The sequence below is a fragment of the Odocoileus virginianus genome, chromosome 2, assembly GCF_023699985.2.
Source record: "Odocoileus virginianus isolate 20LAN1187 ecotype Illinois chromosome 2, Ovbor_1.2, whole genome shotgun sequence".
NCBI classification, from domain to species: domain Eukaryota; kingdom Metazoa; phylum Chordata; class Mammalia; order Artiodactyla; family Cervidae; genus Odocoileus; species Odocoileus virginianus.
The window spans coordinates 84148648-84176479 of NC_069675.1; the positions used below are offsets into that span (position 1 = coordinate 84148648).

The following is a 27832-nucleotide window of genomic DNA, read 5'->3' on the forward strand; positions in this document are numbered from 1 at the left end:
TGACCTGTCAGTTCTGGGCGATAGCTTGAAAATGGCTGCCGGGTGTGGTGAGGGGACGCCGAAAGCCGCCGTCACCCCCTTTCTAGTCTTCTGACAGCACCTGCGGCAAAGCGGCTCCTTTCCGCCTCAGCGGTGGGCGCTGTTTTGGGGCCAGGTTGTGAGACGGTCAGTGTGGTGGTCCGCGGGGAGGGGCGGTGTGTGTGTGTGTGTGTCTGTGTCTGTGTGTGTGTGTGTGAGGGGGGCGAGGCCGGTAGGAAAGAAGCCCTGGTTTGTAGGGGCATGTCGTCGAGCGAGGAGAGTCGGCGGCGGCCGGGCGGGGAGGGAGCGAAGGCCTGCTGAGGAAGGGTGAGGCCGGGTGTGGGGAAGGAAGCGTGGGCGGGTGAGGAGGGGGCGACGCAGGGCGCGCGGCTGGGTTCGGGAAGGTAGGGGGCGGGCGAGGACGCGGGGCCTGGCTCTTGGGGCGGGTCCGCACCTGCCGGGGGCCCTAGGACGGTCTCGGACTTGCTGTCCCAGGTGGTCAGCCTCTTCTGGGGCTGCGATGGGGGATGTGTGTGACACCGGTGGGTTGGTTTTTTTTTTTTTTTTTTTTTTGGTTCGTTTGTTTTTTACGGGGCTGCCGCAGGCACACCCACCACCACCTCCAGAACCACCATGGCCGGTCGCGCGAAGGCAGGCGTCCCAGGTTCCTTTCCCTGGCCTTTCCAAGGGCGTGGTGGTTGGGTTTTCTCGCTTTTTGTTTTCTCACCAGGCTCCATTACTCCATTGTCCGCTGCAGGCCGTTATTTCAGCTAAGTATCAGCGAGCCATTGATTACGATGCTTCTATGATTTCTTTACAGCGAAGCGACTTTTTTGTCAGCTACTGACGTTCGGTTAGTTTTCTTTCAGATTGTTTTGACATATAGAAAGGTTTAAACCTATTATTATTTAAACCTCTTTTTTAAAAACTATGGAGCCGTCTTTGGTAGCCGCTAGGGGCACCGGTTAAAAATGTGGCTTTCTCAGCCTTACCCTCAGAATTCCCATTCAGCAGACCTGGGGTGTGGCTCAGGATTCCCACCCCCCATCTCCACCTTTCGACGGTAATTATAATGCGTTTTGTCACTCCCTCAACTTGGACAACACTGAGGTTGAGACCTCTAAATTTTTTTTTAAAGCGCCTGAGGAGATCTGATGCAGAGCCAAGGTTGAGAAGTGCGGCGGCAAGGTTGTGTTCTTTGTTCTCTAGCTTTACCAGCATGGAAACCTTCATCGGAATCATTCTGCGGTACTTGTTAAAATCTCAGTTTCTGGGCCCCAGATCTACTGGGGTAAACACCGAAGGAATATGTATATTGGCAAGCTTCCCCAGCAACTTTGCATACAAGTTTGAGAACCTTTGTTTTACACTCTGAGTGATTTCCAGATTTGTTTTTCCTAATCCTGGGTGGATTCTCCAACTGAGGTTTTTTTGGAGCACCTCACATTCAGCCTGGTCTTGTTCACCTAGCAAGGGTGGTGGGGAAGGAGGGGGCAGTAACCAAGCAGAGGAAAATCCTGAAACTTTCTCCTGACTTTGCTTTATTTTTTGTTTATGGGACTGCCATCTTCCCATCACCGGTGTTTGGTATCTAGTCATCTTTGACCTGGTCTTTCATTTCAGATCACATAATTTTTAAAATTTCTACATCCAGAATCTTTGTTCTAGATATTTCAGTAGGTCGAAGGGTCCAATATGGGGGATTTTATCCTGATCAAGTTCCTGTCTCTCATTTCTTCTCCATCCCTAGCGCCTTTCCCCTCTCCCATAGGCTGTTTTGGTGGTTCCCTGACTTGTCTGTCTCTAGGGTTCTGATTCAGGATGGCACACAGTACTGGGGGAAGCTTTTCCTGGGATCATGTGAGTGTCCATCCCCCTCTTCCCTGCTTTTGCTCAAGTTCTTTGTCACTTTCTCTGTTTCTGTGTTAGGGCTGTTTAGAAGGCAGGGAACAGTGATTTACTCTTTTACCTCAGGGAAAAGGTAGTGTATAGGACTGACTGAGAATCAGCAAGAAATTGGGATCTAAAGCAGCTCCCACCTTCTGTAGCTCTCTCAGGGGCCTCATTTGTTTTCTCTGGAGAAGTCTTTTTCTCCGTTCACATCTGTCCAGTCCTCTCTCTGCTGCCTGGCTGCCTCAAAACTGTAACATTTTGTTCTTGGCCTGTAATGACTGGGTATCTGGTTTCTAGTTTCCAGGTTTAGAGAGAGGAATCTGATTGGCTAAGTTTATCTTTTTGAACAGTCACATGTCCTCATATGCTCATTCCTGGATGTGGCTGATGGTAGTAGAGAAAGGAAGGAGCGAGCAGAGCAGGCCCTAAGCTGGTCTGGGAGGAGGGTGGGTGGTCAGGGAGACCTCCCTGGGGGAAGGGACTTTGAAATTGAGACCTCTAGGCTGTCTCTGGGCTGTGGGGGTGGGGGTGGTGGGATGAGTTGGGCAAAGGAGTTTGTCTGGATGAGGGGAAGATCCTGGTTTTCTTAAGGCGAAGGGGAGAATGGTTTGAAGCTGACAGGTAATCTCTGAGGATGCTCTCATATGGAGAATGGGTGTGTGTGTGTGTGCGCGCGCGTGCTCTCGTGAAGAATGGGGGTGTGTGTGTCTGTTTTGAGATAGGTGAGAATAGTGTGTATTTGAGATGGGTGAGACTAGAACCTGTTTAAAGGATTCGTGTGTGTGTGTGTGTGTGTGTGTGTGTGTGTGTTTTGAGATAGGTGATAATAGAACCTGTTTAAAGGATTCATTTAAGAGGGAAAGCAGAGCTGAAAGAAACCTCTGAGGGAAGGATGGGGCCCTTCTAAGAACATCATCTGATTTATGGGCACACTTGCGATCAAAGTCTTGATTTGTTAGAAGTCTGGCTGATGGGAGTCATTTTATAACTGATAGCTGTGGCAGATGGTTTTGTCCTGTTCAGTTAATAAAATGTGATGTGACTTGATCAAATTCAGTTCAGACAACATTTATCAGTTCTTTTAATATGCACAAGAAACTGTTTTAGGTACTTCTGAATTTGTGAAGGTGAGTTGCTTCCATTAAGAAATTTAACAGTAAAGAAGCGACGGGTGGAGAATGCAGAGATTGCCAGATTTCAGGCATGTGATGTTCAACGATCTGTAAGGTCTGTTCTAGTATCTGCCCCCCCCCCCCCCCCCCCCGCCCATACACAAAACAGAGCAGCATCTAATGCAGCGCTCCCCGACCTTTTTGGCACCAGGAACCAGTTTCATGGAAGACAGATTTTCCACAGACCCAGGGGGTGGGGGGCGGTTTCAGGATGACTCTCATAGGGAGCCCACAACCTAGATCCCTTGTGAGCATGGTTCACAATAGGGTTCATGCTCCTGTGAGGATCTGATGCTGCCCCTGATCTGACAGGAGGTGGAGCTCAAGTGGTAATGCCAGTGCTGGGGAGTGGCCTCAAGTACAGATGAAGCTTCCTTTGCTCACCTCCTGCTGTGTGGCCTGGTTCCCAGCAGGCCCCAGTATGGGGGTGAGGAACCCCTGAGCTAATGAACCCTCACGTAACCATCCCCCAAGTCCAGCCAACAGTTATCAGCATTTTACCAATTTTATTTTGGCTGTTTCTTACCCCAATACCCCTTTTCTCCTCCAGTACTTTAAAGAGCGCCGAGACTCTCCAGGGCAGGAATAGTGTATTGTTCAACTTACCAGTGATAACCTGAAGCACAGTGCATGGCAGATCATAACCTTTCAGCAGACTACTGTTAGATTGGACTGTTACTCAATTACAGCAGTGTAGAATTGCATGCATTTCCTCAGAATTATATAACAAAGATCATTTTTCCTTACGAGATTTGTTTAAAGAGTATCTTTCTGGTAGCTTAAGGTGTGCAGCTTCAATTTCTAAGTTGGTTTTATAAAAAATTTTATTACCATTTTCTACTTAATCTTAGTCTGAAGGAATGTATGTCTTAATCTAAGTCACTGTCTATGACTGATGACTGTTAAGTTTTATATGTCTCAAGGTGATATACATATAATCCACATAATGGACTGGGGAGAGAGGTAAGATTTGAAAATCTAAGATTTTCAATTTTTTAAATAATTGGTCAATGTCTGTTACTACTTTTCTTTACTCATTCTAGTCTTGTGGGATTTTGTGCTGAAAAAAAAAAATTTGATCCAGATAAGGACTTGTCAGACATATGTGTGTGTGTTTACAAAGTAATTGCAAAAAGTACAAAGAACTCTCTTCTATGCATTAACCAGATTCACTAGGTGTAAAATAAAAAGTTAGGGTGCACATGGTCTCTGTAATTATATTCATATTAATTTCATGTGGGAGAGGCCTATGTGTGCCGGTCTGGTGGAGGAGGAATTTAGACAGAAAAACTCGCCAGAGGCCTGGGCATAGCACAGTGCTTGGCATGTTCAAACAGTGACGTGGTGAGGGAGAGGGGTAGGAGATGAGGTCAGCAGTGTTAACACCCTGTCACTTACAGTCATCTAGACCAAGGTCAAACATTCGATTTTTACCTGGAGGGCTCTGGGAAGCCACTGGAGGACTTTGAGCGAGGAAGGATGCAATCTGACTCAGTACTGCTTAAGGTGTGGTTCTTCGGTCAGCAACCACAGTGGTAGCACCACCTGGGAGCTTGTTAAAGGTGCCAGGGCTGTACCTGGACCTGCTTGTCAGAATCTCCGAGGGAAGGGCCCAGGCATCTGTTTCACAAGCTCTTCAGGTGATTCTGATGAATATAATGATTTAAGAAGCTCTGGCCCAGCTTACATTTTCAAAAGACGTCTGTGGTTGCCTTGTGGAGCAGACCGTCAGAAAGGCACAAGGGAGGTAGGGAGAGCAGTTGGGATCCAGGTGAGAGGTCGCGGTGGCTGGGCCAGGGTGGTTGTGATGGAGCTGCTGAGTAGGAATCAGATGTGAAATATATTTTATAAGTAGAACCGAAAAGTTTGCTCGTAGATTGAATGTAGAGTATAAGAGGAGGTGATGAGTCATTCATAATTCCAAGGTTTTGGCCTTAGAAGGATGGAGTTGGAGTGGCCATTGACTGATTGGGATTATATAGCAGGGGGAACAGTGGAGTGCTTTCTCTTGTTTGTGGGTGATGAGGGGTGGGTTTGGGGGATGGATTTGGAGTTTGGGGGTGTGGATGAGTTAAGGCAGGGAAGCCTGGTGTGCTGCAGTTCATGGAGTTGCAGAGTTGTACACAGCTTAGTGACTGAAGAACAATAGTGAGTTAAGAGTGAAATGAGTTTGAGTCTTGGGAAGAGGGGGTTGGACATTTTGACAGCTGAGCTTCGGGGCTTTGTTTTCACTCCTGCCAGTGGAGGTGTATTTGTACAAGCCTAAGGTTAGGAAAGATATAGTTAGTCGTATCTTTTTTTTTCCCCAATCCAAAATTACATGTATTTTGTCTAATCTGCTTTAACAGGTATTGGAGTAAAGAAAACTATAGCTTTCTGTGAAAATGTCAGTTCTAATATCACAGAGTGTAATAAATTATGTAGAAGAAGAAAACATTCCTGCTTTGAAAGCTCTTCTTGAGAAATGCAAAGATGTTGATGAGAGAAATGAGGTAAGACCAAGTTTCTAAAGTTTAATTCTTTTTACAAATGTTTGTGGACTACGTACTAAGTAAGTGTAAGGCACTGTGCTAAAAGTGTAAAGGTAAGTAAGAAATACACAGTTCTCACCCTCAGTAATACTGACATAACTTCTCACAGTTAAAAGTACTTTGAATTCTGTACCTTTTAAATATACCTGAACTTCTATAAATGACTGAGCATTGAATTAATGATTTAGATTTATGATTGAGAATTGTGGTTGACTTTTTTTCCCAGATAGAATAATCACTATTCAAGAATGATTCAAGAATTATTACCGAAATCAGAAGTATTTCTAGAAAACTTTAGATGGGCTTCTAATCCCAATCTTTTTATAAAAGATGAATGAGAAAAAATAGATTAACCAGACACTATTAGGGCTTTTTGAAATATTTTCTTTATTGGAGCCTCAGCTGTCTTCCTTAGTTGTTTGTTATACACACCTTGGAATTTTAAAGGCCTGCATCTTTAAGAGACAGCTAAATAGGTTGTGTGTTCTATTTACTAAGATTGGGAAGTAAATATTTATTGTTTTCATTAACTTGTATTAGATATTTCTGTTCAACAATCCTAGCAGATAAATGGTAATTTTATTGTGAACAGCTGAGCTGCAACATTTTAGGGATTAATAAACTAGGGAGGCCTGACGTGCTGTGATTCATGGGGTTGCAAAGAATTGGACACAACTGAGTGACTTTCACTTATTTCATTTAGTATAACATCCTAAATGACATGTTGGTTCATCCATGTTGGAGCATGTGACATGATTTCCTTCCATATTAAAGCTGAATACTATTCCATTATATGTAGAAGGGCTTCCCTGATAGCTCATTTTGTAAAGAATCTGCCTGCATTGTGGAAGACCTGGGTTCGATCCCTTGGTTGGGAAGATCCTCGGGAAAAGGGAAGGGCTACCCATTCCAATAGTCTGACCTGGAGAATTCCATGAACTGTATAGTCTGTGGGGTTGCAAAGAGTTGGACGTGACTGAGCGACTTTCACTTTCATATGTAGATACCATGTTGTGTTTATACATTTATCCACTGATAGACATTCAGGTTGTTTCCTTTTCTTGGCTGTTGTGGATAGTGCTGCATGAACATGGGTATGCAAATATTATAAATGTTTTCAAAGCTACTGAATCAACAGTTATTACATTATTATTGACAGAGTACCTAATTTTTTAAAATATTAGCAGTCATTGAAAAATGGTATGAAAATTTTATTAGAGCAATTCAATTATGATAACTCATGTTTTATTCAGTATTTATGTAAATATGGTAATGGAACTATACACTTAGCTCATTTAATTTGCATAGCAGTTCTGTAAAGAATTATACTAACTTATCTCAACTTACAAATAAACGACTTAATCTCTCAGATTCCGCCTGAAGATACTTCCTGGTGAAATCCACATTGGATGCTATTCTGTCTTAACATCAAACAGGCTATGATTTGTTTATGCCCTTTTGTCTTCCTTGAGTCTTCAGAATAAGTTCATCTAATGATGATGTCTGTATTTTCAATATTTATATATTGCACAAACTGTATTTTGGTTAGTTTACATCATTATTTTTTTCTATGATTATGAATAGTTAACAGTTGTTACACATAAATGAGATAAAATTTACAATTGGAGATTGTTTGTTGTTTTAAAAGAGCTGCTTATTGAAGTAGTCATTCTATTGGCATTAGTATGTTTGGAATAATAAAATGATAGTTTAAAAAGTTAAGCTTTACTTCTTAGATACTTCTTTGGGAATATTGAGAAAATAGCTTCACTTGGAAGGAGAAAAATAATACACAATAAGCACAAAATTATATTGATCTTATTCACACAAAGAATAAAGTGTATTTGGTAAAAAACTTAAAATGTTATCAGGCATGCAGTGGCATTTAAGGAGTTTTAATGATAATTTACCTCTAGTTTAGTATTATGTCAGTTAAAATTGGAGTTTTAAAATAATACTTTGAAACAGCCTGGCATTGTTAAATTATGGCTCACTGTGAAGGTTATAGAGAAAGTAACTTTTTCAAGGCCTTTTTTTTTGTTTTTTAGCATATTGCTTCTACTGCTTCTGATAAAATTTAATTTTTATTGAATTCTAAAGAGTTGCTTAAACTTTCTTTCCTTATTTCTCACCTTTAAAAAATGAAGTATGTAATTACCTCATTTAATGTGTTTGGTTATCAGTTTTCTAAAGGTTTCTTGAATGTTATCAATAAAAGAAAATAATGTGGGGGAAATTGCCTCTTGCTGTCCTTAGCATATAATTGGTTGCAATTAGTAAATACCAGTTTTCTCCCTTCTTTCCTTTCTGCTTTATTTGTAAACTAGATAAAATTCATGGCCTCTGAATATTGTCAGTGATGGCAGGTCTTTGCCCTTTGTATGAATATTCTCTATGATGGCAGGTCTTTGCCTTTCGTAGAGTAGTGAAGGGCTTTAATTTAACATTATTTTTGAAAAGAGCAAAAAGTCACTATCAGCTCTTCTTGATACAGGGGTATAGTGTTGAGGTTTAACATTATTCTCCTGTTGAAGAAAGTGAAATGGGACTCAAGTTCAAGAGATGAATTTTGTCATGTGCTTACAAGTAGAGACCCTGAAGTAAAGTTCAAAGGAGAATTTAAAAATGTTTTACTTTCACTATAATTACTGGAAGAAGTAGCTATCCTCAGAATGCCACTGCTTTAAAAGGCAATAGTTACTTAAGTCCAGTAAGGTGGCTCAGACAGTAAAGAATCTCCCTGCAATGTGGGAGACCTGGGTTCGATCCCTGGATTGGGAAGATGCCCTAGAGGAGGGCATGGCAACCCACTCCAGCATTCTTGCCTGAAGAATCCCCATGGACAGAGGAGCCTGGCGGGCTATATACAGTCATGGGGTCGCAGAGAGCTGGACATGACTGAGTGACTGAGCACAGCACAGCACACCTGAATACAAGTGGGATAACCCAGGAACTGGGAAGACCAAAAAGATGCTGAATAGCAGGTGTTTTTGCATTGTAGCTTCTGGGAAGCTGAGATAAAGCATGGTACCTGCTGTGGGGAACTTCAGTTGGCATGGCGGTGTTCTGTTTTGGTGTGTTTTGGTTTGAGGTTCTTACCAGTAGAGTAGGGGTTCTATGAGTTATGTGATCCTGTATTTTTTGGGAAAGAAATGGACTAGACATTTGCTGAGATGTGTGTGGTGGGTTAGGTGGGGAAGGGGCCTTTAGTGATTCACATTGAAGTAAAAGAATCAAGTTGTCATGACTGTTTGTTTCTGAGTCACTGTCTCTACAACTGTAGTTACTAGATGGCTTAAACCAGAACTAATAGAATAAATATGTTTTGTCATAAGGCATAACTTACAAGGTAAATATCATTCTGTATTTTCAGATTAATAAAACTTATGGCAGCCTTTCCTGAGAATCACTTATTTATTTGGATAATGAAGCTATAAAAGGTTAAGGATTGCTTTTGAGTGCATATAACAACTCCCCAAATAGTGGCTTAATCAAACTAAGGTCTTACTTTTCTCATGTAATGACAAGCTGGAGGAGTCATTCCGAAGTTGGTATAATGGTCTCAGGATATCTTCCCAGGCTCCTTCTGCCCTTCTGGCCACTCCTGTGCGTGCCAGTTTTTCCCATCATCAGTCTTGATACAGCTGCAGCATTGTGTCCACATATCAGGCAAGAAGGAAAAGGGCACAGGCCAGCTGAGTTGGTCTAATTATCAAGCTTTCCCAGGAGATCTCACTAGAGTGGTAGCATGGATGGTTTCCAACTGCAAGTAAGGCCGAACAATGTAGGTTTTTTTCGCTGAGCAGACTGCCACCCTGAACAAAATCCTGTTGCTCTGGATACTGGGTAGACAAATGGTAGTTTCTGCAAGAGAAATTTATGACTGTTCAAGTCTCATTTAGCTTGTTTCTAGTTAATCACATTTATACTCACTTTCTTTTGTATTATGTTTTTTTAATACACATCTAATTAATTTTTTCCCTCATACTCTAAAAGCACCTTTCTTTGCAAACTATCTGAAATGTGCCTGTGACCACAGAAGGTGAACAGAAAGCCCCGAGTCTTTGGAATTGCAGTTTTGAAAACTGATGTGCAAGTCCTATATCCTTCAGTTCAGTCGCTCAGTCGTGTCTGACTCTTTGCGACCCCATGAACTGCAGCACACCAGGCCTCCCTGACTATCACCGACTCCTGGAGTTTACCCAGACTCATGTCCATTGAGTTGGTGATGCCAACCAACCATCATCCTCTGTCATCCCCTTCTCCTCCTGCCCTCAGTCTTTCCCAGCATCAGGGTCTTTTCAAAAGAGTCACCTTTTTGCATCAGGTGGCCAAAGTACTGGAGTTTCACCTTCAGCATCAGTCCTTCCAGTGAACACCCAGGACTGATCTCCTTTAGGATGGACTGGTTGGATCTCCTTGCAGTCCAAGGGACTCTCAAGAGTCTTCTTCAACACCACAGTTCAAAATCGTCAATTCTTTGGTGCTAAGCTTTGTTTATAGTCCAACTCTCACCTCCATACAGACCACTGGAAAAACTATAGCCTTGACTAGACACACCTTTGTTGACAAAGTAATGTCTCTGCTTTTTAACATGCTGTCTAGGTTGGTCATAACTATCCTTCCAAGGAGTAAGCGTCTTTTAATTTCATGGCTGCAGTCACCATCTGCAGTGATTTTGGAGCCCAGAAAAATAAAAAGTCAGCCACTGTTTCCCCATCTATTTGCCATGAAGTGATGGGACCGGATGCCATGATCTTAGTTTTCTGGATCTTGAGTTTTAAGCCAACTTTTTCACTCTCCTCTTTCACTTTTATCAAGAGGCTCTTTAGTTCTTCTTCACTCTCTGCCATAAGGGTGGTGTCATCTGCATATCTGAGGTTATTGATATTTCTCCCTGCAGTCTTGATTCCAGCTTGTGCTTCCTCCAGCCCAGCGTTTCTCATGATGTACTCTGCATATAAGTTAAATAAGCAGGGTGATAATGTACAGCCTTGATGTACTCCTTTTCCTATTTGGAACCAGTCTGTTGTTCCATGTCCAGTTCGAACTGTTGCTTCCTGACCTGCATACGGGTTTCTCAAGAGGCAGGTCAGGTGGTCTTGTATTCCCATCTCTTTCAGAATTTTCCACAGTTTATTGTGATCCACACAGTCAAAGGCTTTGGCATAGTCAATAAAGCAGAGATAGATGTTTTTCTGGAACTCTCTTGCCTTTTCGATGATCCAGCGGATGTTGGCAATTTGATCTCTGTTTCCTCTGCCTTTTCTAAAACCAGCTTGAATATTTGGAAGTTCATGGTTCACATATTGCTGAAGCCTGGCTTGGAGAATTTTGAGCATTACTTTACTAGTGTGTGAGATGAGTGCAATTGTGCAGTAGTTTAAGCATTCTTTGGCATTGCCTTTCTTTGGGATTGGAATGAAAACTGACCTTTTGTAGTCCTGTGGCCACTGCTGAGATATCCAAATTTGTTGGCATATTTAATGCAGTACTTTCACAGCATCATCTTTTAGGATTTGAAATAGCTCAACTGGAATTCCATCACCTCCACTAGCTTTGTTCATAGTGATACTTCTTTAAGGCCCACTTGACTTCGCATTCCAGGATGTCTGGCTCTAGGTGAGTGATCACACCATCGTGATTATCTGGGTCGTGAAGATCTTTTTTGTGTAGTTCTTCTGTGTATTCTTGCCACCTCTTCTTAATATGTTCTGCTTCTGTTAGATCCATACCATTTCTGTCCTTTATTGAGCCCATCTTTGTATGAAATGTTCCCTTGGTATCTCTAATTTTCTTGAAGAGCTCTCTAGTCTTTCCCATTCTGTTATTTTCCTCTATTTCTTTGCATTGATCGCTGAGGAAAGCTTTCTTATCTCTCTTAGCTATTCTTTGAAACTCTCCATTCAAATGGGAATATCTTTCCTTTTCTCCTTTGCTTTTTGCTTCTCTTCTTTTCACAGCTATTTGTAAGGCCTCCTCAGACAGCCATTTTGCCTTTTTGCATTTCTTTTTCTTGGGGATGGTCTTGATCCCTGTCTCCTGTACAGTGTCACTAACCTCCTTCTGTAGTTCATCAGGCACTCTGTCTATCAGATCTAGTCCCTTAAATCTATTTCTCACTTCCAGTGTATAATCATAAGGGATTTGATTTAGGTCATACCTGAATGGTCTAGTGGTTTTCCCCACCTTCTTCAATTTAAATCTGAATTTGGCAATAAGGAGTTCATGATCTGAGCCACAGTCAGCTCCCAGTCTTGTTTTTGCTGACTGTACAAAGCTTCTCCGTCTTTGGCTGCAAATATAATCAGTCTGATTTCGGTGTTGACCATCTGGTGATGTCCACGTGTAGAGTCTTCTCTTGTGTTGTCGGAAGATGGTTTTTGCTATGACCAGTGCGTTGTCTTGGCAAAACTCTATTAGCCTTTACCCTGCTTCATTCTGTACTTCAAGGCCAAATTTGCCTGTTACTCCAGGTGTTTCTTGACTTCCTACTTTTGTATTCCAGTCCCCTCTATTGAAAAGGATATCTTTTTTGGGTGTTAGTTCTAAAAGGTCTTATAGGTCTTCATAGAACCGTTCAACTTCAGCTTCTTTAGCGTTACAGGTCGGGGCATAGACTTGGATTATCGTGACATTGAATGGTTTGCCTTGGAAACCTATGTCCTTAGGGACTAGATTCACCTAGTTGGCTTTAATATATATATTATACCAGTGACTTTGATATTTCATTTTTTTAATCCCAGTTGATTAGAAGGCAGAAACATGCTGTAGAAAGGAAGTCAGAGACATTAGCGCTGACAGAGGCAAGCCTTGTATAATGATTGATGTCTGTAGTTATGACTCAGAATCATAAACATAATGGTTAAGTTAATCTGTTTAACAAGTAGCAATGTGCACATTACGTTAAGAAAAAACAGTTATCATAAAGTTGTAATCAAATATAATATTTAAAGGATAAACTTTTCACCTGGAAAATCTACTTATGCATAATGTCTCATTCTCTAATGACTCTAGTTGAATGACGTGTGACTACCACATGTAATTTAGCGTCCATCATTATATGAGTGTCTGTATGTAACTCGATTTACTTGCGTGCCTTAACTCAGTCTTTGTGTTTCTCTTTACTTATATCTTACAGTAACATGTGTTGTTACTAGGATTATTTGCTTGTTCATATGTTGCCATTAGTAGATTTGTAAATTCTTCTGGACTTTGTTCACTCTTTTACTCAATAAATATGTGAACACCTGTGTGGCAGTCACTGCGCCTTATGGGGGAGTTTCAGTATTCAACAAAACAGACATGCTTCCCACCCTTGGGGAATTTAGGGCCTTTAGAGGAAATACAATAACAGTTGTTCACCATGCAAATAAAGTGTAAGTACAAATAAGGATTAGCATGGTACATGACATTAGAGCGGGTTAGCAAGGCTTCCCTGTGGAGTTGGTGTTTGACCCAAGAGATGCCAGGTGGGAAATAGTTAATTGGGTGGGATAGAGGGATATAGAGGTGGGAAAGAGCTTGCGTACAGTTTGAGGGCACAAGTGTGAGGAGGAAATGGCCTGGCACAGGTTTCAAGGTAGATTTTCATGGACCAGAGGCCATGTAAGGACTTTGGTTCTTATCCAGAAGAGCCTAGGAAACCATTAAGGATTTTAAGCAGTGGGATATTGTCAGATTAGCATTTAAAAAAAATAACTGATGTTTTCCTGCACATTGATATACATTCAGTAAATAGGTGCTTAATCTATCAAATGGAACTCAGGTTTTGATGTAATTTTTTTCTTTATACCTTCGTATGTTTTGGCACCTTTAGTACTGTCACTGTTAGCCCAGAGCTTCTGGTCTGTTTCATGTCATGGCATGTACAGAAAATGATAGTGTGCATCCCGGACTTGGGATAGACGAAGCTCACAGCTGGAGGGAACCTGTCCCAGGATCCAGCTGCCCAGGCCCTGCCCCATGGTCTCAGGGCTGCTGGAGTCCGTGTCTTACTGCCGTGACTCATTCTGGGGACAGGCTGGACAGCACTGCTGTAGCTAGTAGGAACTTTAGTGTAATGAGTTAAGGTTATAAGGAAAGGCTTCAAAAAACTCCATGATATTGCAGCACCTGTATTGTTTTTACTGTTTTAGTTTTCTTCCTCTGGTCCTGATAAAAACATCTTATACATACAGCAAAACCACATTGTGTATCATATTCTAGCTGTATTGTTAGAGGATTTGGTTGCCATAGATATTCTGAGATTACTATAAATAGTGGAAATTGCTTTTCAGTGCCTAGTATTATACATGTTGCTTATTTTGAATAAAATTGCAGTGCTCAAAACAGATTATGAATGCTATTGTAAAAAAAAAAAAAGCATTTTCTCTTGGACTTTCATATTATTAGTAAACTGAAAACTTGAATTCAGAGGTGTTTCTAAATTAAGTGCTGTAAATAGAGCTGAACGTCATGGAAATGTATGGGTGGTATATTTAACTGGTGTGTTAACTAACATGCAGCATCCTGGATGTTCTCTGTGTCTCTTCTGTCTCTAGTGTGGCCAGACTCCATTGATGATAGCTGCTGAACAAGGCAATCTGGAAATAGTGAAAGAATTAATTAAGAATGGCGCTAATTGCAATCTGGAAGATTTGGTATATATTGATTTACTCATTTGCCTTTTTCTTTTCTTTAACTTTGTTGCTTGGTTTTAAGAAGTGATTCAGAAGCAATAGATTACAGATTGTAATTCTGCTGTGTATCAACATTGCTCAGTAATATGCTAATTCGATTTTTTAAAAAGGGCATTTATTATAGGAGGGAAATTTTTACCTTCATTGAGAAGTCTCAGCTCTTTGTGTATTTTTTAATGTATAGATAGCACTCACTGAATAAGGAGCACATGTAGCCACTCCAGTATTCTTGCCTGAAAAATCCCATGGACAGAGGAACCAGGTGGGCCACAGTCCATAGGGTTGCAACAAGTTGGACACGACTGAGTGACTAAGCATGCACACATATACACACACTCAAAATTAAATGCCTGCCTAGAAGATATCCATGTAAGAGTCATACTGCTAAGTAACTCCCCATAATGGTATCTTCTTATTAGAAACATCATTATCTAGGATAAGTCAGAAAGATATGGTCCCTTCTGATACCATTTGTGAAGGATAAATCACTATTTGAGAGGCTTACTTTTCTGTTTCTGAGGATTTATTTTTCAGGGTCACATAGCCACATCTGTTTTTCTGTTTGTCTTTATAATTCAAATTGATAATACTAAATTGGTGATTGTAATTGAATGATCATTTGAGTTAAATGACAGTACACATGAATAAAAGAATAGGATACTTGCAGCCTTTAAAAAATAAAGGAGAACAGTCCTTCATCCCATAGCTTGAGCATATCACATGGGATGGCTTTAGTTTAATGGTTTGTAAGCATGCTTTTTTATTTGATTACAAGCTTTTGAATTTCAATTTATAATAATGGTTGTAGCCACACAGATTAGCTTTGAGGTTTTGATACTCATTTTTTCTCCTTTTTAAAAAACACAGTGATTAAAAGTCCAATGAAAAGACTGCACAAGAGTTGTGAAGCCATTTCTGCATCATGATAGTCATATAGGTAGCGAGATAAATTCTTAACAGAGCTTATGCTTCAGTGTTATTTCAGAGTAGCTTAGAGTGTGTCAGATCATGTCAATTTGGTATGATCTTCTGGTATGTAAATTCAAATTTACCTGACTTTGGAATGTTATGTTTTGTTTTGAAATGATAACATTTGTGTCTGTATATTCAAGGATAACTGGACAGCGCTTATATCAGCCTCAAAAGAAGGGCACCTGCACATTGTAGAAGAACTGCTCAAGTGTGGGGCTAACTTGGAGCACCGGGATATGGTATGGATACTCTTTACAGTTGTTAATCAGCTGGAGTCTTATTAACAGTAATAGATATTTGTGAAGTCTTGTATTTTTGTGTGTCAGATGACGTTTTTAGGGTTAGGCATTGAAATGACCATCAAGAATGCTTTAAAACCCTGGTGAGATAATGTACCTCCTTAGAATACTCTTAATCACATTTTCTGTTTTTTTTCAGACTTTAAAATTCTGAAATACTGTTAAGACAACACATTACTCTTTATAATGTATCAATGAGAGAATTGTTTTCTTTAAGGAGAACTTTAAGAGGGACATAGTATAGTTTTGAAAATATTTTCAGTGCTTAAAGTTATGATATTCAGAATAATATTTATAAGTTTATTTTAAAAATGTAACTGTTCAGATATTCCCTCTGTACACATTACAAGTTTCTCAAGATCTGATTCTTAATCATCTTAGCTCTTACTTGATCTTGGCATGTGCCTAAAGCATAAAGGTGAAGAAAAGGATCATGAAGGCTTCTTATTCTACAAAATGTTGAAATTGAACTGCCTTGAGAAAACATGTATTACTTTGCTGATGATGCTTTAAGTACAGGTGGTCTGAATTTTTAAGAAACTTCAGCATTCCACCTCCTTTCACTTAATATTATACTGTACAATATAATTTATACAGTGTTCTTGCTTCTACAGTATTATACTTACTCTCAAAACTCAGTGAAATAATGGTATACTTATTTTTATAGAAAGATACAGAACTATTTGTATCCTTCCTTTTGCTGAAAAGAAATGAAAGTACATCGCTATAAAAGTTTAGGGAGAGAAGGTGATGATGTCAGTAACCTAGGCAAAGGATGGATACCTGACAGGCAGGAGGAAAATGTAGTGTTCTTATCTTATTGGCATGTAAAGTAGAAGAGAAATTCATGGAATTACCTAGTTCCCAATATTTTATTAAAAGCACCATACCAGTTTATCAGGTGAATTAATAATAGGTGATTTTTCTATTTTCATAATTCCACTACATTTAGTAATTGAAATTAAAGAAGAGTTCTCTCTGTCTCTCTAAATAAATATGTGTAGATATATATTTTAGCATTTCCTTTCCCTGATAGCTCAGTTGGTACAGAATCTGCCTGCAATGCAGGAGACCCTGGTTCGATTCCTGGGTTGGGAAGATCTGCTGGAGAAGGGATAGGTTACCCACTCCAGTATTCTTGGACTGACCTTGTGGCTCAGTGATAAAGAATCCACCTGCAACTTGGGAAACCTGGGTTCGATCCCTAGGTTGGGAAGATCCCCTGGAGAAGGGAAAGGCTACTCACTCCAATATTCTGGCCTGAAGAATTCCAAGGACTGTAGTGTCTGGTGTGGCAAAGAATCAGACGTGACTTTCACTTTCACTTTCTTGCATTACAAAATGCTTCAGGCTCAGGTTCATCTTATATTTTCCCTGCCTTATTTCCGTGATTCTCCCTCTTGGAATCAATCAGTTTCCAAAGGGGCCCTAGTTCTTGATATTCTAAAGTGATATTTAGAAACCAATAATCTAGATGTCAGGTGTACTTACTGCTACTGGAATGTCTCTGCTTCTTGTCCTCCTCAGTGTATAGATGTAGAAAATACATACGTGTATATTAACTTTTGCATACATGTCACATACGTCTATTCTGTAATATCTCTGTGTGTGTGTGTGTGTATATATATATTAATAAAGAGACTCAGTTGATGTGTGTGGGTGTATTTTTTTTTAATGAAAAGACTTAGTGGATAACTGTGAACCCAGTCTACAGTAAGCCTTTCCCATTTTCTTAATTTGTAACACTCTTCTGACTGTGAGAAATCTGCCTCTCACTATCAACACAGAATATTTACTTATTTGTTCAACTCTAGTAAATGAATAGTTTCAGAATTTCTAACCCATACCCTGAGAGAAACAGATTTGCTACTAAATACAGTGTTTGTATACAGTTCTTTTTGTCTGTAGCATTACAGAATTCAAAATACTGCTTTTTGACATTACCTGGATCAGGTTCTAAGTAATTGTGTGATATACTTGTAATATAATTAATTCATCCTGATCTGTATTCTGTCTGTCTTTCCTACATTTTAGTTGCTTTTTTAAAGATTTACATACAGTAAAATTCACTCTCTGGCGTTCAGTTCTGTGGGTTTTGGCAGATTGTGATGTCATTCATCCACCGTAGCTCTGTGCAGAGCGGTTCCATGGCCTCACCTGTACCCCCATGCTGCTCATTTGTAACCACCCCCTCCACCCACTCCCCAGTCGGTGGCTGCCACTGTCTGTTTTCCCTTTCTGTAGTTTTGCCTTTTTCAGATTAGAGCAGCTTATTTTATTTTACCTCTTTTGTGATGATGAAACAGAATCAAAAGGATTAAGTGGTTTATATTCTTGCATCCAAATTTGGATTGGTCCAAATACTTTTTTTTTAAGCAAACAAAACATTCACTTCTTAGTATAATTTGATTACATTTGTCTCTTTTATTGAATCGCATGATAGCTAAAGAGAACACTGCTAAAACAAAGAATGTTGCTTTGTGGCTTAGAAGGTAGAAAGTTACCATGCCATTAATTCATACTTAATGACTTTGCTTGCCCTGGAAATCATGATCTATAGATCATTGCCTATGTATCCTCTCTTTCTTAGCAAGAGGTACAATACCGATCTGGAATTTATAGGATGGGTTTAGATGCAGGAGTTGAATGGGATGGCTGGAATCCATCTCTGGAAAAAAAATCTAGACTCACACCAGGAGGAGAGCATCTAGGGACATAGCATGTTTGCTGAAGAAAAACACTTAAACAGCCAAAATAAATCTTGGAAATTTAGAAGAGTCCAATATGAATGTTCTCTATATCAATTTCCAAAAATATAATACAAACTTCGGCGTAATCATTACTGGACTTAAGAGATTGGACTTTGTCCAGATACGATTGTGTATTTCCCTGGGGAGCTTGGGTATTTAGAACTACATAGTAGTGATTTCTTAAAACAGTGGTTTTATAGAGAATGTTCACAAAAGAAGCTTCATTAATGACATTTTTGTGCTTGGAAACAGTCCAGTGTTTTATTTCCCTCCTCTCCCCCTTTTTTTCCCTGAAGGGAGGATGGACGGCTCTTATGTGGGCATGTTATAAAGGCCGTACTGAAGTGGTTGAGCTGCTGCTTTCTCATGGTGCCAATCCAAGTGTTACTGGTCTGGTAAGCGTTAACAAAAAATTCATGTGTAATACAAGTGGTAAGTTCTTTTAGGAAATACTTAGGATTGGTTGTACTTTGGACTTCATAATGGATAAAATGATCTCAATCTTACTAAAGATAATAATTCAGAATGTGATTTCAAAACACGGGAATTTTTTTCTCAAGCTTTTTTCCTCAATTTTTATCAACAAAAAAGCAACTTAAATGTTAATTACAGCTATATAACGTTTCAAAAGGAGATTTTGAAATCCTTTTGTCATCTTGCCTGTGTTCTATGGGTATACATTCTTAACTTAAGCTCTTTTAAAGAAGAGAGACATTTACCAAATACTCATGTCACTTTTCTGTATATTCTTATTGGTTGTAATACATGCATTACTGCTTTGCTTGAAGCTTGCTCTGACTGCAGATTAAGTAATCATTTTATTGATGGGGGACTCCTTTCACAGTGCATGTGTATGTCAGATCATCATGTACTCTTCAGATACCTTACAGTTTTGTCAATTATGCCTTAATACAGCTGGGAAAAAAATCAGTTTTATTCAAGTTGATAGAAGGATTATAAAGGTTTCACATTCTTCTTAGTCTTACCTGTTGGCTAGATAATTACCTTAAGTGTGTTGAATCTATAAAAATAAATATGTTTGTAATATATATTTATTTAAGGTTGAGTACATCTCAGTTCCCAGTTACATATTAGGAGATTTATGTGTGTTTTTAATGGTCTGTGACTTGACTTTTTAAAAAATATTACCTTGTATTGCTCCCTGTGTTATTTACTCTTCTTAGCAAATGTGTGCTATAGATATCAATCTAAAAGACTTTTTCTTCCCCTCCCTCCCTGTCTGCCTCCCCGCCCGTCTGTCTGTCTCCCAGCAGTACAGTGTCTACCCAATCATTTGGGCAGCAGGCAGAGGCCATGCTGATATAGTGCAACTTTTACTGCAAAATGGTGCCAAGGTCAACTGCTCCGACAAGGTAGGTCAACAGGATCTTCCAGGTTCAGTTCATGTTGTATCCACTCAGTGTGTCTGACTTACAAGGATTTTTATATGATCTTATGAGGCTGCACTGATGTATCTTATGTTTGTATTTATTAATATATCTTATAAAGGCATACATCTCATAGATGGGTTCCCTATAGGTGTTGAAAGTGTCAGTCACTCAGTTGTGTCTGATTCTTTGTGACCCCATGAACTGTAGCCTGCCAGGCTCCTCTGTCCATGAGATTCTCCAGACAAGAATACTGGAGTGGGTTGTCATTCCCTTCTCCAGGGGATCTTCCTGACCCAAGGATGGAACCTGGGTCTCCTTCATTGCAGGCAGATTCTTTACCATCTGAGCCACCAGGGAAGCCCAAATTGGTACTCAGTATCTTTCCATTGTCTTTTATATCACATTCATCATTCTCAGGAAAGTAGAGTTGATTCCCCAGCTTCATTATTTGAAATTTTCTGTTGTTGCTCTTCTGTCTTGAGTCCTATCACCCTCTCTGTATTATTGCCAAATTATCTTTTAAAAAATAATTTTAATTAATTTATTTATGGCTGTGCCGGGTCTTACTGATGTTCATGAGCTTTCTCTAACTGTGGTGAGCGGGGGCTGCTCTGTGTTGTGACTCATGGACTTCTCATTGTGTTGGCTTCTCTTGTTGTGGAGCACGGACTTGGTAGCTGTAGCACGGGTGTAGGCACTCCACAGCATGTGTTATCTTCCTGGGCCAGGGATCGAACCCATGTTCCTGCACTGGCAGGTGGATTCTTCACCACTGAGTCATCAGGGAAACCCCAGATGGTCTTTAAAATTTAAGTTTTGTTCTTTCTGTCTCATACTTAAAATCCTAAGGATGTCAGTCCCTGTTATGATGCATAAAGATGGTCTTTGCCTCCCTTTCTCCTGCTGTCTCTACCCCAGACTACCTTTGCTCGGCTGTCAGATGATGCAGGTTCCTGAGTTCCTGGCAGGTGCTCTTTCACAATGTGGAGTGCCCTCTCCTCCTTCTCTTCTTGGACTTCTATTCATCCTTCACTCTCAGCTCATGTGCCATCAGTTCAGAAAGCTCCCCAGGATTTTGTTCTATGTACTTTTAAAAAAATCCTTAATACCCCAAATACGGCTTCTCACATGGCAATAGTGGTAAAGAATCTGCGTGCCGGTACAGGGAACACAAGAGATGCGGATTCGATCCCTAGGTTGGGGAGATCTCCTGGAGGAGGAGTTCGCAACCTCATTTTGTTTTCTCTTTTGGAAGATTCTACGGACAGAAGAGCCTGGTGGGCTACAGTGCATGGAGTCGGCAAAAGAGTTGAACACGACTGAGCACAACCCACATATTTGAGAAATGTTTGATTATATCATTCTTTCTTGCTTTGGGAGAGCTCTTCTAGCATCGTTGGTTTCAAAGCCCAGATTTTTCAATTTGACCCCAGTGTTTCTTCCCAGGTTCACTTCTTGCCATTGCTCTCCAAATACACTGCGCTTTTGGATGCAGAAGATGGTCTACCACTCTGTGAACTTTTATGAATTTCTGTTAAGTGTGTCCCTTTGTTTATTCTTTTCCCTCTGTTAAGAATGTTACTACCTCCTCTGCCTGATGAACTCCTATGTATTTTCTCAAGGCTCCATTGAAATGTTATCTTCTCTGTTAAGTCTCCTTAACTTACCCAGTCAGTGTGGGTGCCTCTTCTTCTGTACCATCAGTATTCACTGCCCATACCTCCATTAGTGCACAGAAGTTCTCTTAGTCAAGGCTGTTATAAAAAGTAGGCGTTCATTAAGCATTCATGTCAATCTGCAGTCTCCTATGTAGTCAAATGTCACTGCAAGTGTTCTTGTGTCTTTTCATTGCCATGTGAATCTCCCCAAAGGTAAAGCTTTGCTTTTATGCATGATTTACATTCTCTGATGCCTTTTGAGTCATGTTGCAGCAGAAGGTGCTTTTGAGTGCCATTTCTCAGCTGATGTTTATTTTATCAGGCATAGAGGTGAATCTAGGGTGGTGGTGAAGAGCACAGGCTGAAGCCAGGCTTGTTGGGTTCATGGATTTTGCTCTACTTCTTAGTAGCTTTGTGACATTGAGCCTGTAATTAGCTTCTTGGGGTCTTGTTTGCTCATTAAAATGTAATATTGTGATTTGTACTTAATCTTGTGATGAGGATTACACGAGTTAACCTATGTCAACTAGTTAGAACCGTATTTGGCACGTAGCTGTCACTATTATTGACTATAGTCAGATTGTTCCACTTCATATGTCACAAGATACAGGAAGCAAAGAAAGTGTGTTGGAAATTAAAGGCTGTATGACTTTATGATGAAAAATTGTCACTGATTATAAAAGTTAAAGTTGGTTAAAATACATTTTATCCAGTGGTTAACCATCTATTTGGGAGAAATGAGAAAAATATGATTCATCTAGGCTTAAAATTATGATTGGTGTAAACCGTAATCTAAAATACTCAATGTGATTTTTATCAAAATTCATGTTGAGAGCTTAGTTTCTTTTAATATAGCTTCAATAATAATTTTAAATTTGTTATTTCTTTTAATAGTATGGAACCACCCCTTTGGTTTGGGCTGCACGAAAAGGTCATTTGGAATGTGTAAGACATTTATTGGCCATGGGAGCTGATGTTGATCAAGAAGGAGCTGTAAGTATCTTTTCTACTTAACTGCTGGTAGTAGAGAGATATTTTTAGTTTTGAGAGAGAGAATATTTTTTCCTTAGCATATGTCTAGAAAAATTTCCCTGCATTGTCTAAGTGATACTTAGAAAAACAAACATCTTCTATTATCCTGGTAAATTTAGATATTATATATTACAGACATGTGCTCTTAAGGAGTTTTTGTCAGTGCACATCAATTTTAGGAGGCTAAAGCTCTAAGGAATATCTTTTAGTAATCTTAGTATAAATTAAAGTACTTCCCACATCAAATGATTTGAATTACTAATGTGGAAAGAACTTCTGTTCTTTCAAAATACCTTTTCTTTAAAATTTTAAAATAATGCCATAATTTTTTAATATTTAAAGCTGTAACTTGTTTTACTTCTCTGATAGATTTTAAAATATCAGAAATCAGTGGTCAAAACCTAGATAGCTTAAAAATTGGTTCAGTATATCTTAGCGACTAGGAGTTATGGATTCATTATTGAGTCCCTGTTTGCAACTGACCTGTGCCAGAGTTGCTGAGGTTGGAGGAGACTATCACATCACTTTTCTCTTGAACTTCTAAGAATATAGTTAAAGGAGATGATGTTTATGCACAGGAAACAATACAGTCTTCTGTTACCATAATTATTAGATTATGTGAGGTGGATCATAAAGGACTCTGAGAAGAGTTGCTAGCAAACCTGTGGCTGCAGTGTAACAAGAGTGGGCTCTAAGTCATACTTGACTTCTTGGCATAATACCAACCAGCTCCTCCTATTTTCCATGGTGGCAGAGCTGCTCACTGCTGACCTTCAAGGGGTGTAGAATATGTTAGTGCTGTGTGGAGACAGAGCATGATTCTTACCCAACCCTGGAAGCCATGCTGTTCACCTGCCTCTTTTCTGGGCTTATCAAGTGGATGAATGGCCTGTCTCTAAAGAATCTGAAAAGGCTATGTTATGTAATATTGAGAGTTATGGCTTAGTTCCAGGGGTTGATATAACAGCTAAAATATTTCTATAAGGAAATTGCATGCTATCTGAAACTACATAAAAATCTCAAGAATAAACTTTAGTATTTGTTTTGCAGTGAGTCAGATTCTTGTATTAGGTGATTTATTGTTATTAAATGTGCAATTTTTAAAAGAACCACTAAAAATAAGACGGTTTTTAAAATGTGGTTTCCAGGTCACTGTAAGAAAGAAGAATATATTATACTGTTATTGAAATATTCTATACTTTTTAATTCATTGTTTCACTTACGTTTTCGTATAGATTTTATTGTAGACTGTTACTTGTTTGAAGTCTGTTAACCTTACTTTGAATTATTTCATTTAGAATGTGTTTAATTTTGAATCATCCTGTCAGCTATTTTACCATTCAATACTTTAGTGAGAGGATTTGTTCATTGTAAATGAGTCCAAATTTAGGTTATAATTTAAAGATTTTAGTGTCAGTTCTCCTGACTGAAGAGAACTAACACATCTTCAAGAATGGAAAATATGCTTCCTCACCACTTTTGGTATGTTTCTGGTTATTTATGTTGGCATTTTATTATCAGAAGTAATTGTTAATTATAGATCACCTATTTGAAAACATCAATTTTTTTACTATGGCATAAATTAAGTTGTCTGAAATGACTACTTTATTGGACTTTTTTGTTTGTTTTTTAGAATTCAATGACTGCACTTATTGTGGCAGTAAAAGGAGGCTACACACAGTCAGTGAAAGAAATTTTGAAGCGAAATCCAAATGTAAATTTAACAGATAAGGATGGAAATACAGCTTTGATGATCGCATCGAAGGAGGGACATACAGAAATTGTACAGGATCTCCTTGACGCTGGGACATATGTGAACATACCTGATAGGGTAGGTTGTCTATTTAGAACTTGTCTTCCAGTGGTGATGTTGATGGAAGGTACCTTATCTTCTCAACACCTTTCAACATTCTTCCTGCATAACATATTTAAGATGTTTTATTTCTACCTTTAAAACTAGTAAGTTAAAACCTATTTAATCTTTGTGAAGGGTGTTTTTTTCAGTTTTTAGAAAATAATATTGTTATTGAAAATGTGATCTTAAAATCATCCTTACTGTAGGTCTTGTTCATGGCTGCTGTTGTTCATTGTTCTAAGACTTTAGGTACCACTCTTACACTTAATAGAATTTTCAAGTTTGTATCTCTTGCTCTGACCTCTCCTCAGAAGTATACACTTGCATGTCCATTTCCACTTAAACTCTCCACCTGAGTGTCTAATGGGCCTCTTTATTTTCGGCAAAACAGATGTTTTGTTTGTTTGATCCCAGACCTGCTTTCCCTTCAGACTTCTCCATCTCAGTAAGTGGTCCCACCATCTACCCTGTGTTAAAGACCCATACTGTACACAATAGTCTTGATTTCTCAGTGACCAGAGTCACTCCCCAGTCATTTTCTATCACATCACTTTCTTTTATTTGCATTACATTTATCTTATTTTTTATTTTTGTTTACTGTCTGTTGTCAGTCTCCTCTAGACTATACATTCTCCCAGAGCTGGGACCTTGTCTAACTTATTTCCTCTAGCCTAGAATAGTGCATGGCACATAGTAAGCGATGGAATATTTAGAACCTTGTGTTAATTTCCTAGTTTGAACCCACATTAATGCTAATATTCCCAAAATGTTTCTGCCATGGGTTTATACTTTTAATGTAGCAGTTAAGATACTACATTGTGGCATTAGACTCAGTTCTCAAGGGCCTGCATCTTGAATTGTAGCCCACCGGGGCCCATTTAAGATTGAGATGAGCCATAGCTCATGGAATGATCCAACTCAAACCCGTGTAACTGATTTGTAATGTAGCAGTTTAAAAAAAAAAAAAGGCCATTTGCAGTATTTGAAGTAGGGAAAGATTATTGCTTGGTGAATGTAATTTCAGGGCAGAGCTACCCTTATGAGGTAATGAACTTCATCTAACCCTTGTGCTGAGGAGAGTCAGTCCTGGGCAGTCTTGGCCTGTACTGACGAGTGGAATGTAGCTGCTGTTCTGAGAACCAGCCTTCCCCTTAGTTAAACGTGGTGATAAACCCACAGATGGCTCTAGCTTGACAGCGCCCTTTAGAGTCGGTGGCGTTTGTCAGATAACGTGATTCCAAGGGATTTGTGTTAGGTAATTTCCAAAGGTTCATCTGGTTCATTGACAGTCATGGCGTCATTTTATTTAATTTACATTTGTAATGAGAGGGTGCCTTCAAAATAGAATGGCTTATTGTTCTGTGTGACTTACCTTTCTAAAGTTTTGTCCTGGAATTTCAGGTATAAATGTCCTCATTTTGTATAGTCTTCTGTCCCTTATTCTACAGGCTATTAATATCAGGTATTAATACTAGTTACCTAAAAACTTTGTTGTTTACAGAAAGTGTCTGAGATACTTTTTTTCCCAAGACATTTCCAAAAAAAATTTATTGTATTAATATATGGTTAATCTTAACTTCAAAACAGTATTTTTTTGTTTTCCTCATCAATTATCTGGTTTTTTTTTTGTCTTTTTAGAGTGGAGATACTGTCTTAATTGGTGCTGTCAGAGGTGGTCATGTGGAAATTGTTCGAGCACTTCTCCAAAAATATGCTGATATCGACATTAGAGGACAGGTGTGTGTGATTACAGACTATTATCTCTGACTGTAATTGGTAATATATGTTGGTTGATCATAATGTCATTCTTTGGGTTTTCCTATGAAGTTAAACTTATAAACACTAATATATTTAATGGATGCCTGTATTATTAAGTTTCACTGCCATTATTATGAAATTTCTGTATTAATGTCAAGTTAGATTTAGATAGAAATGAACCGTAAAGAAGCTCATGTTTTTCAAGTACACCTCCCTTATTAATGTCTAAATATATTCAATCCTGAAATTAGTAGTTTATGATAGTGAGACATGGCAGCACTTTGAGTGTGTGTCACTTGTTTTCTTTCGTGTTCTCGTTCTGTTTGTCTTCTTCAGCCGTGTATTGTTCTTCTATTCCTGTTTTTTTTTTTTTTTTTAATCTTTCATCTCCTTTCCCCCATTTGCTTGCCTTTCTTAGGACCATTTGGTAGTGTCTGTGGACTTCATTTAAGGCAGTCACAGCTCACAGAGCTATAAAGGTTATTCATTTTAGGTAAAAGCACTCCTAAAGTTGTAAATTCATTCAGTATGTCAAAAACTTTTGATTAAAAAAGAAAAAGCTATACTTTACAACCCATTTTGCTGTTGCACAGTCTGTATTTCTGCTCAGTTTTTTCCTTGTATACAAATCCATTTTTGAATCAAACTAATAAACATTATGCCAAATGCCATGAGAGTCTTTTAACATGGATCCCTTGCCTGTAAGAAACATGTATTTTAGTTCGGAAGGTTTTAGTTCATTTAGTTTATACTTAAACTTACGTTTTTATCTAAACATAAAAAGTGATGCCACTTTTGATATCAGATAGTGTATGGTTGATTGCCTAGTGAAGATTCAAATGTGAGAGTCTTGAGGTGGTGAAAGAAGGCATTAAGAAGAACTTTTGAGGGAAGGTAGAATTTGAACTAAGTTTGAAAAATGGGTTGAGTTTGGATAAAGAAAGGCTGAGTAATTCAGGCAAGGGTAGTAGAATAGAGAAAGTTTAGGGAAGTGGGAAAGTGAAAGACTGTAGTCCTTAGCTAATGAATAAATCAGGTTGTTAAGGAGGGTGGGATGGGAGATAGTAAAGTACAAAGGGATGTAGGACCAGATAGGCTATAGTGTCAAACTCAGAAGGTTCAGAAGCTAGTGTGCAGTTTTGAGAAGGGAACTGTGTTGAGAAAACTTTGGTGTAGCAAACAGTGTGATAGTGGCTGAAAGTCATTCATTGAGGAAAAAATCATATTTTCACTAAAAGTAGATGCCTTGATCACCTATTTAGGCTTTTATCTAACTCCTTTGTGTCTGTCAATTCTGTTTTCCAACATTTTAATTAGTTCTTGTTTTTCTTCTTTAGCTCTACTTTCAAAATCATTTGAATCTATTTTTGGTGTATGAACTAGATAGGGTTTTAAAGGATCTGATGAAAATCAGTTTATGGGTGTGGGTGGAGGTTAAGATAGCTGTGATTGATAGAAACAATTCAGCTTATGTTTGTGTAGTACATTCTTGTGCATTATCTTTTGAAAAGATTGGGCAGATGAAAAGCCACAAGCTAAGGTCAGAATATTTACATGACTTCTCAAAGGACACAGTTCAAGTCCTGAAGACCTCCAACACAGTGTGGGGTCCTGAAACCTAATTGTATTCCAGAAGTATAGTTTACCCTGGCAGCTGTGTGGGGATGCTGCTTCCTAGTCAAGAAATGTTAAGTTTTCCTCGACTTCTTTTGTAAAGAATTTCCCACAAGTAAATGCAGGGTACAGTAAGGATTATTATTTTCTATCATGCTGCTTCTTGGTAAGATAATGCTTTCTGACAGAAATGTTAATACTGATGAAT

At 39.0% G+C, this 27832-nt stretch overlaps 1 protein-coding gene across 18 annotated transcripts in view; it reads left to right on the forward strand.

Moving 5' to 3' along the window:
- KIDINS220 (kinase D interacting substrate 220) overlaps window positions 1-27832 on the forward strand; it is a 95605-nt gene continuing 67773 nt past the window's right edge. For 6 of the 18 annotated variants that reach the window (XM_020912060.2, XM_020912061.2, XM_070451922.1 and 3 more), the window contains exons 1-9: window positions 1-165; window positions 5432-5575; window positions 14158-14256; window positions 15408-15506; window positions 18613-18711; window positions 19588-19689; window positions 22260-22358; window positions 24031-24228; window positions 25891-25989. In XM_020912060.2, the coding sequence (XP_020767719.1) occupies window positions 5468-5575; window positions 14158-14256; window positions 15408-15506; window positions 18613-18711; window positions 19588-19689; window positions 22260-22358; window positions 24031-24228; window positions 25891-25989 (903 nt within the window). In that variant the 5' untranslated portion in view covers window positions 1-165; window positions 5432-5467. The remainder of the gene's footprint in view (window positions 166-5431; window positions 5576-14157; window positions 14257-15407; window positions 15507-18612; window positions 18712-19587; window positions 19690-22259; window positions 22359-24030; window positions 24229-25890; window positions 25990-27832) is intronic. The other 12 variants (XM_070451905.1, XM_070451909.1, XM_070451914.1 and 9 more) reach the window with 3 other exon arrangements.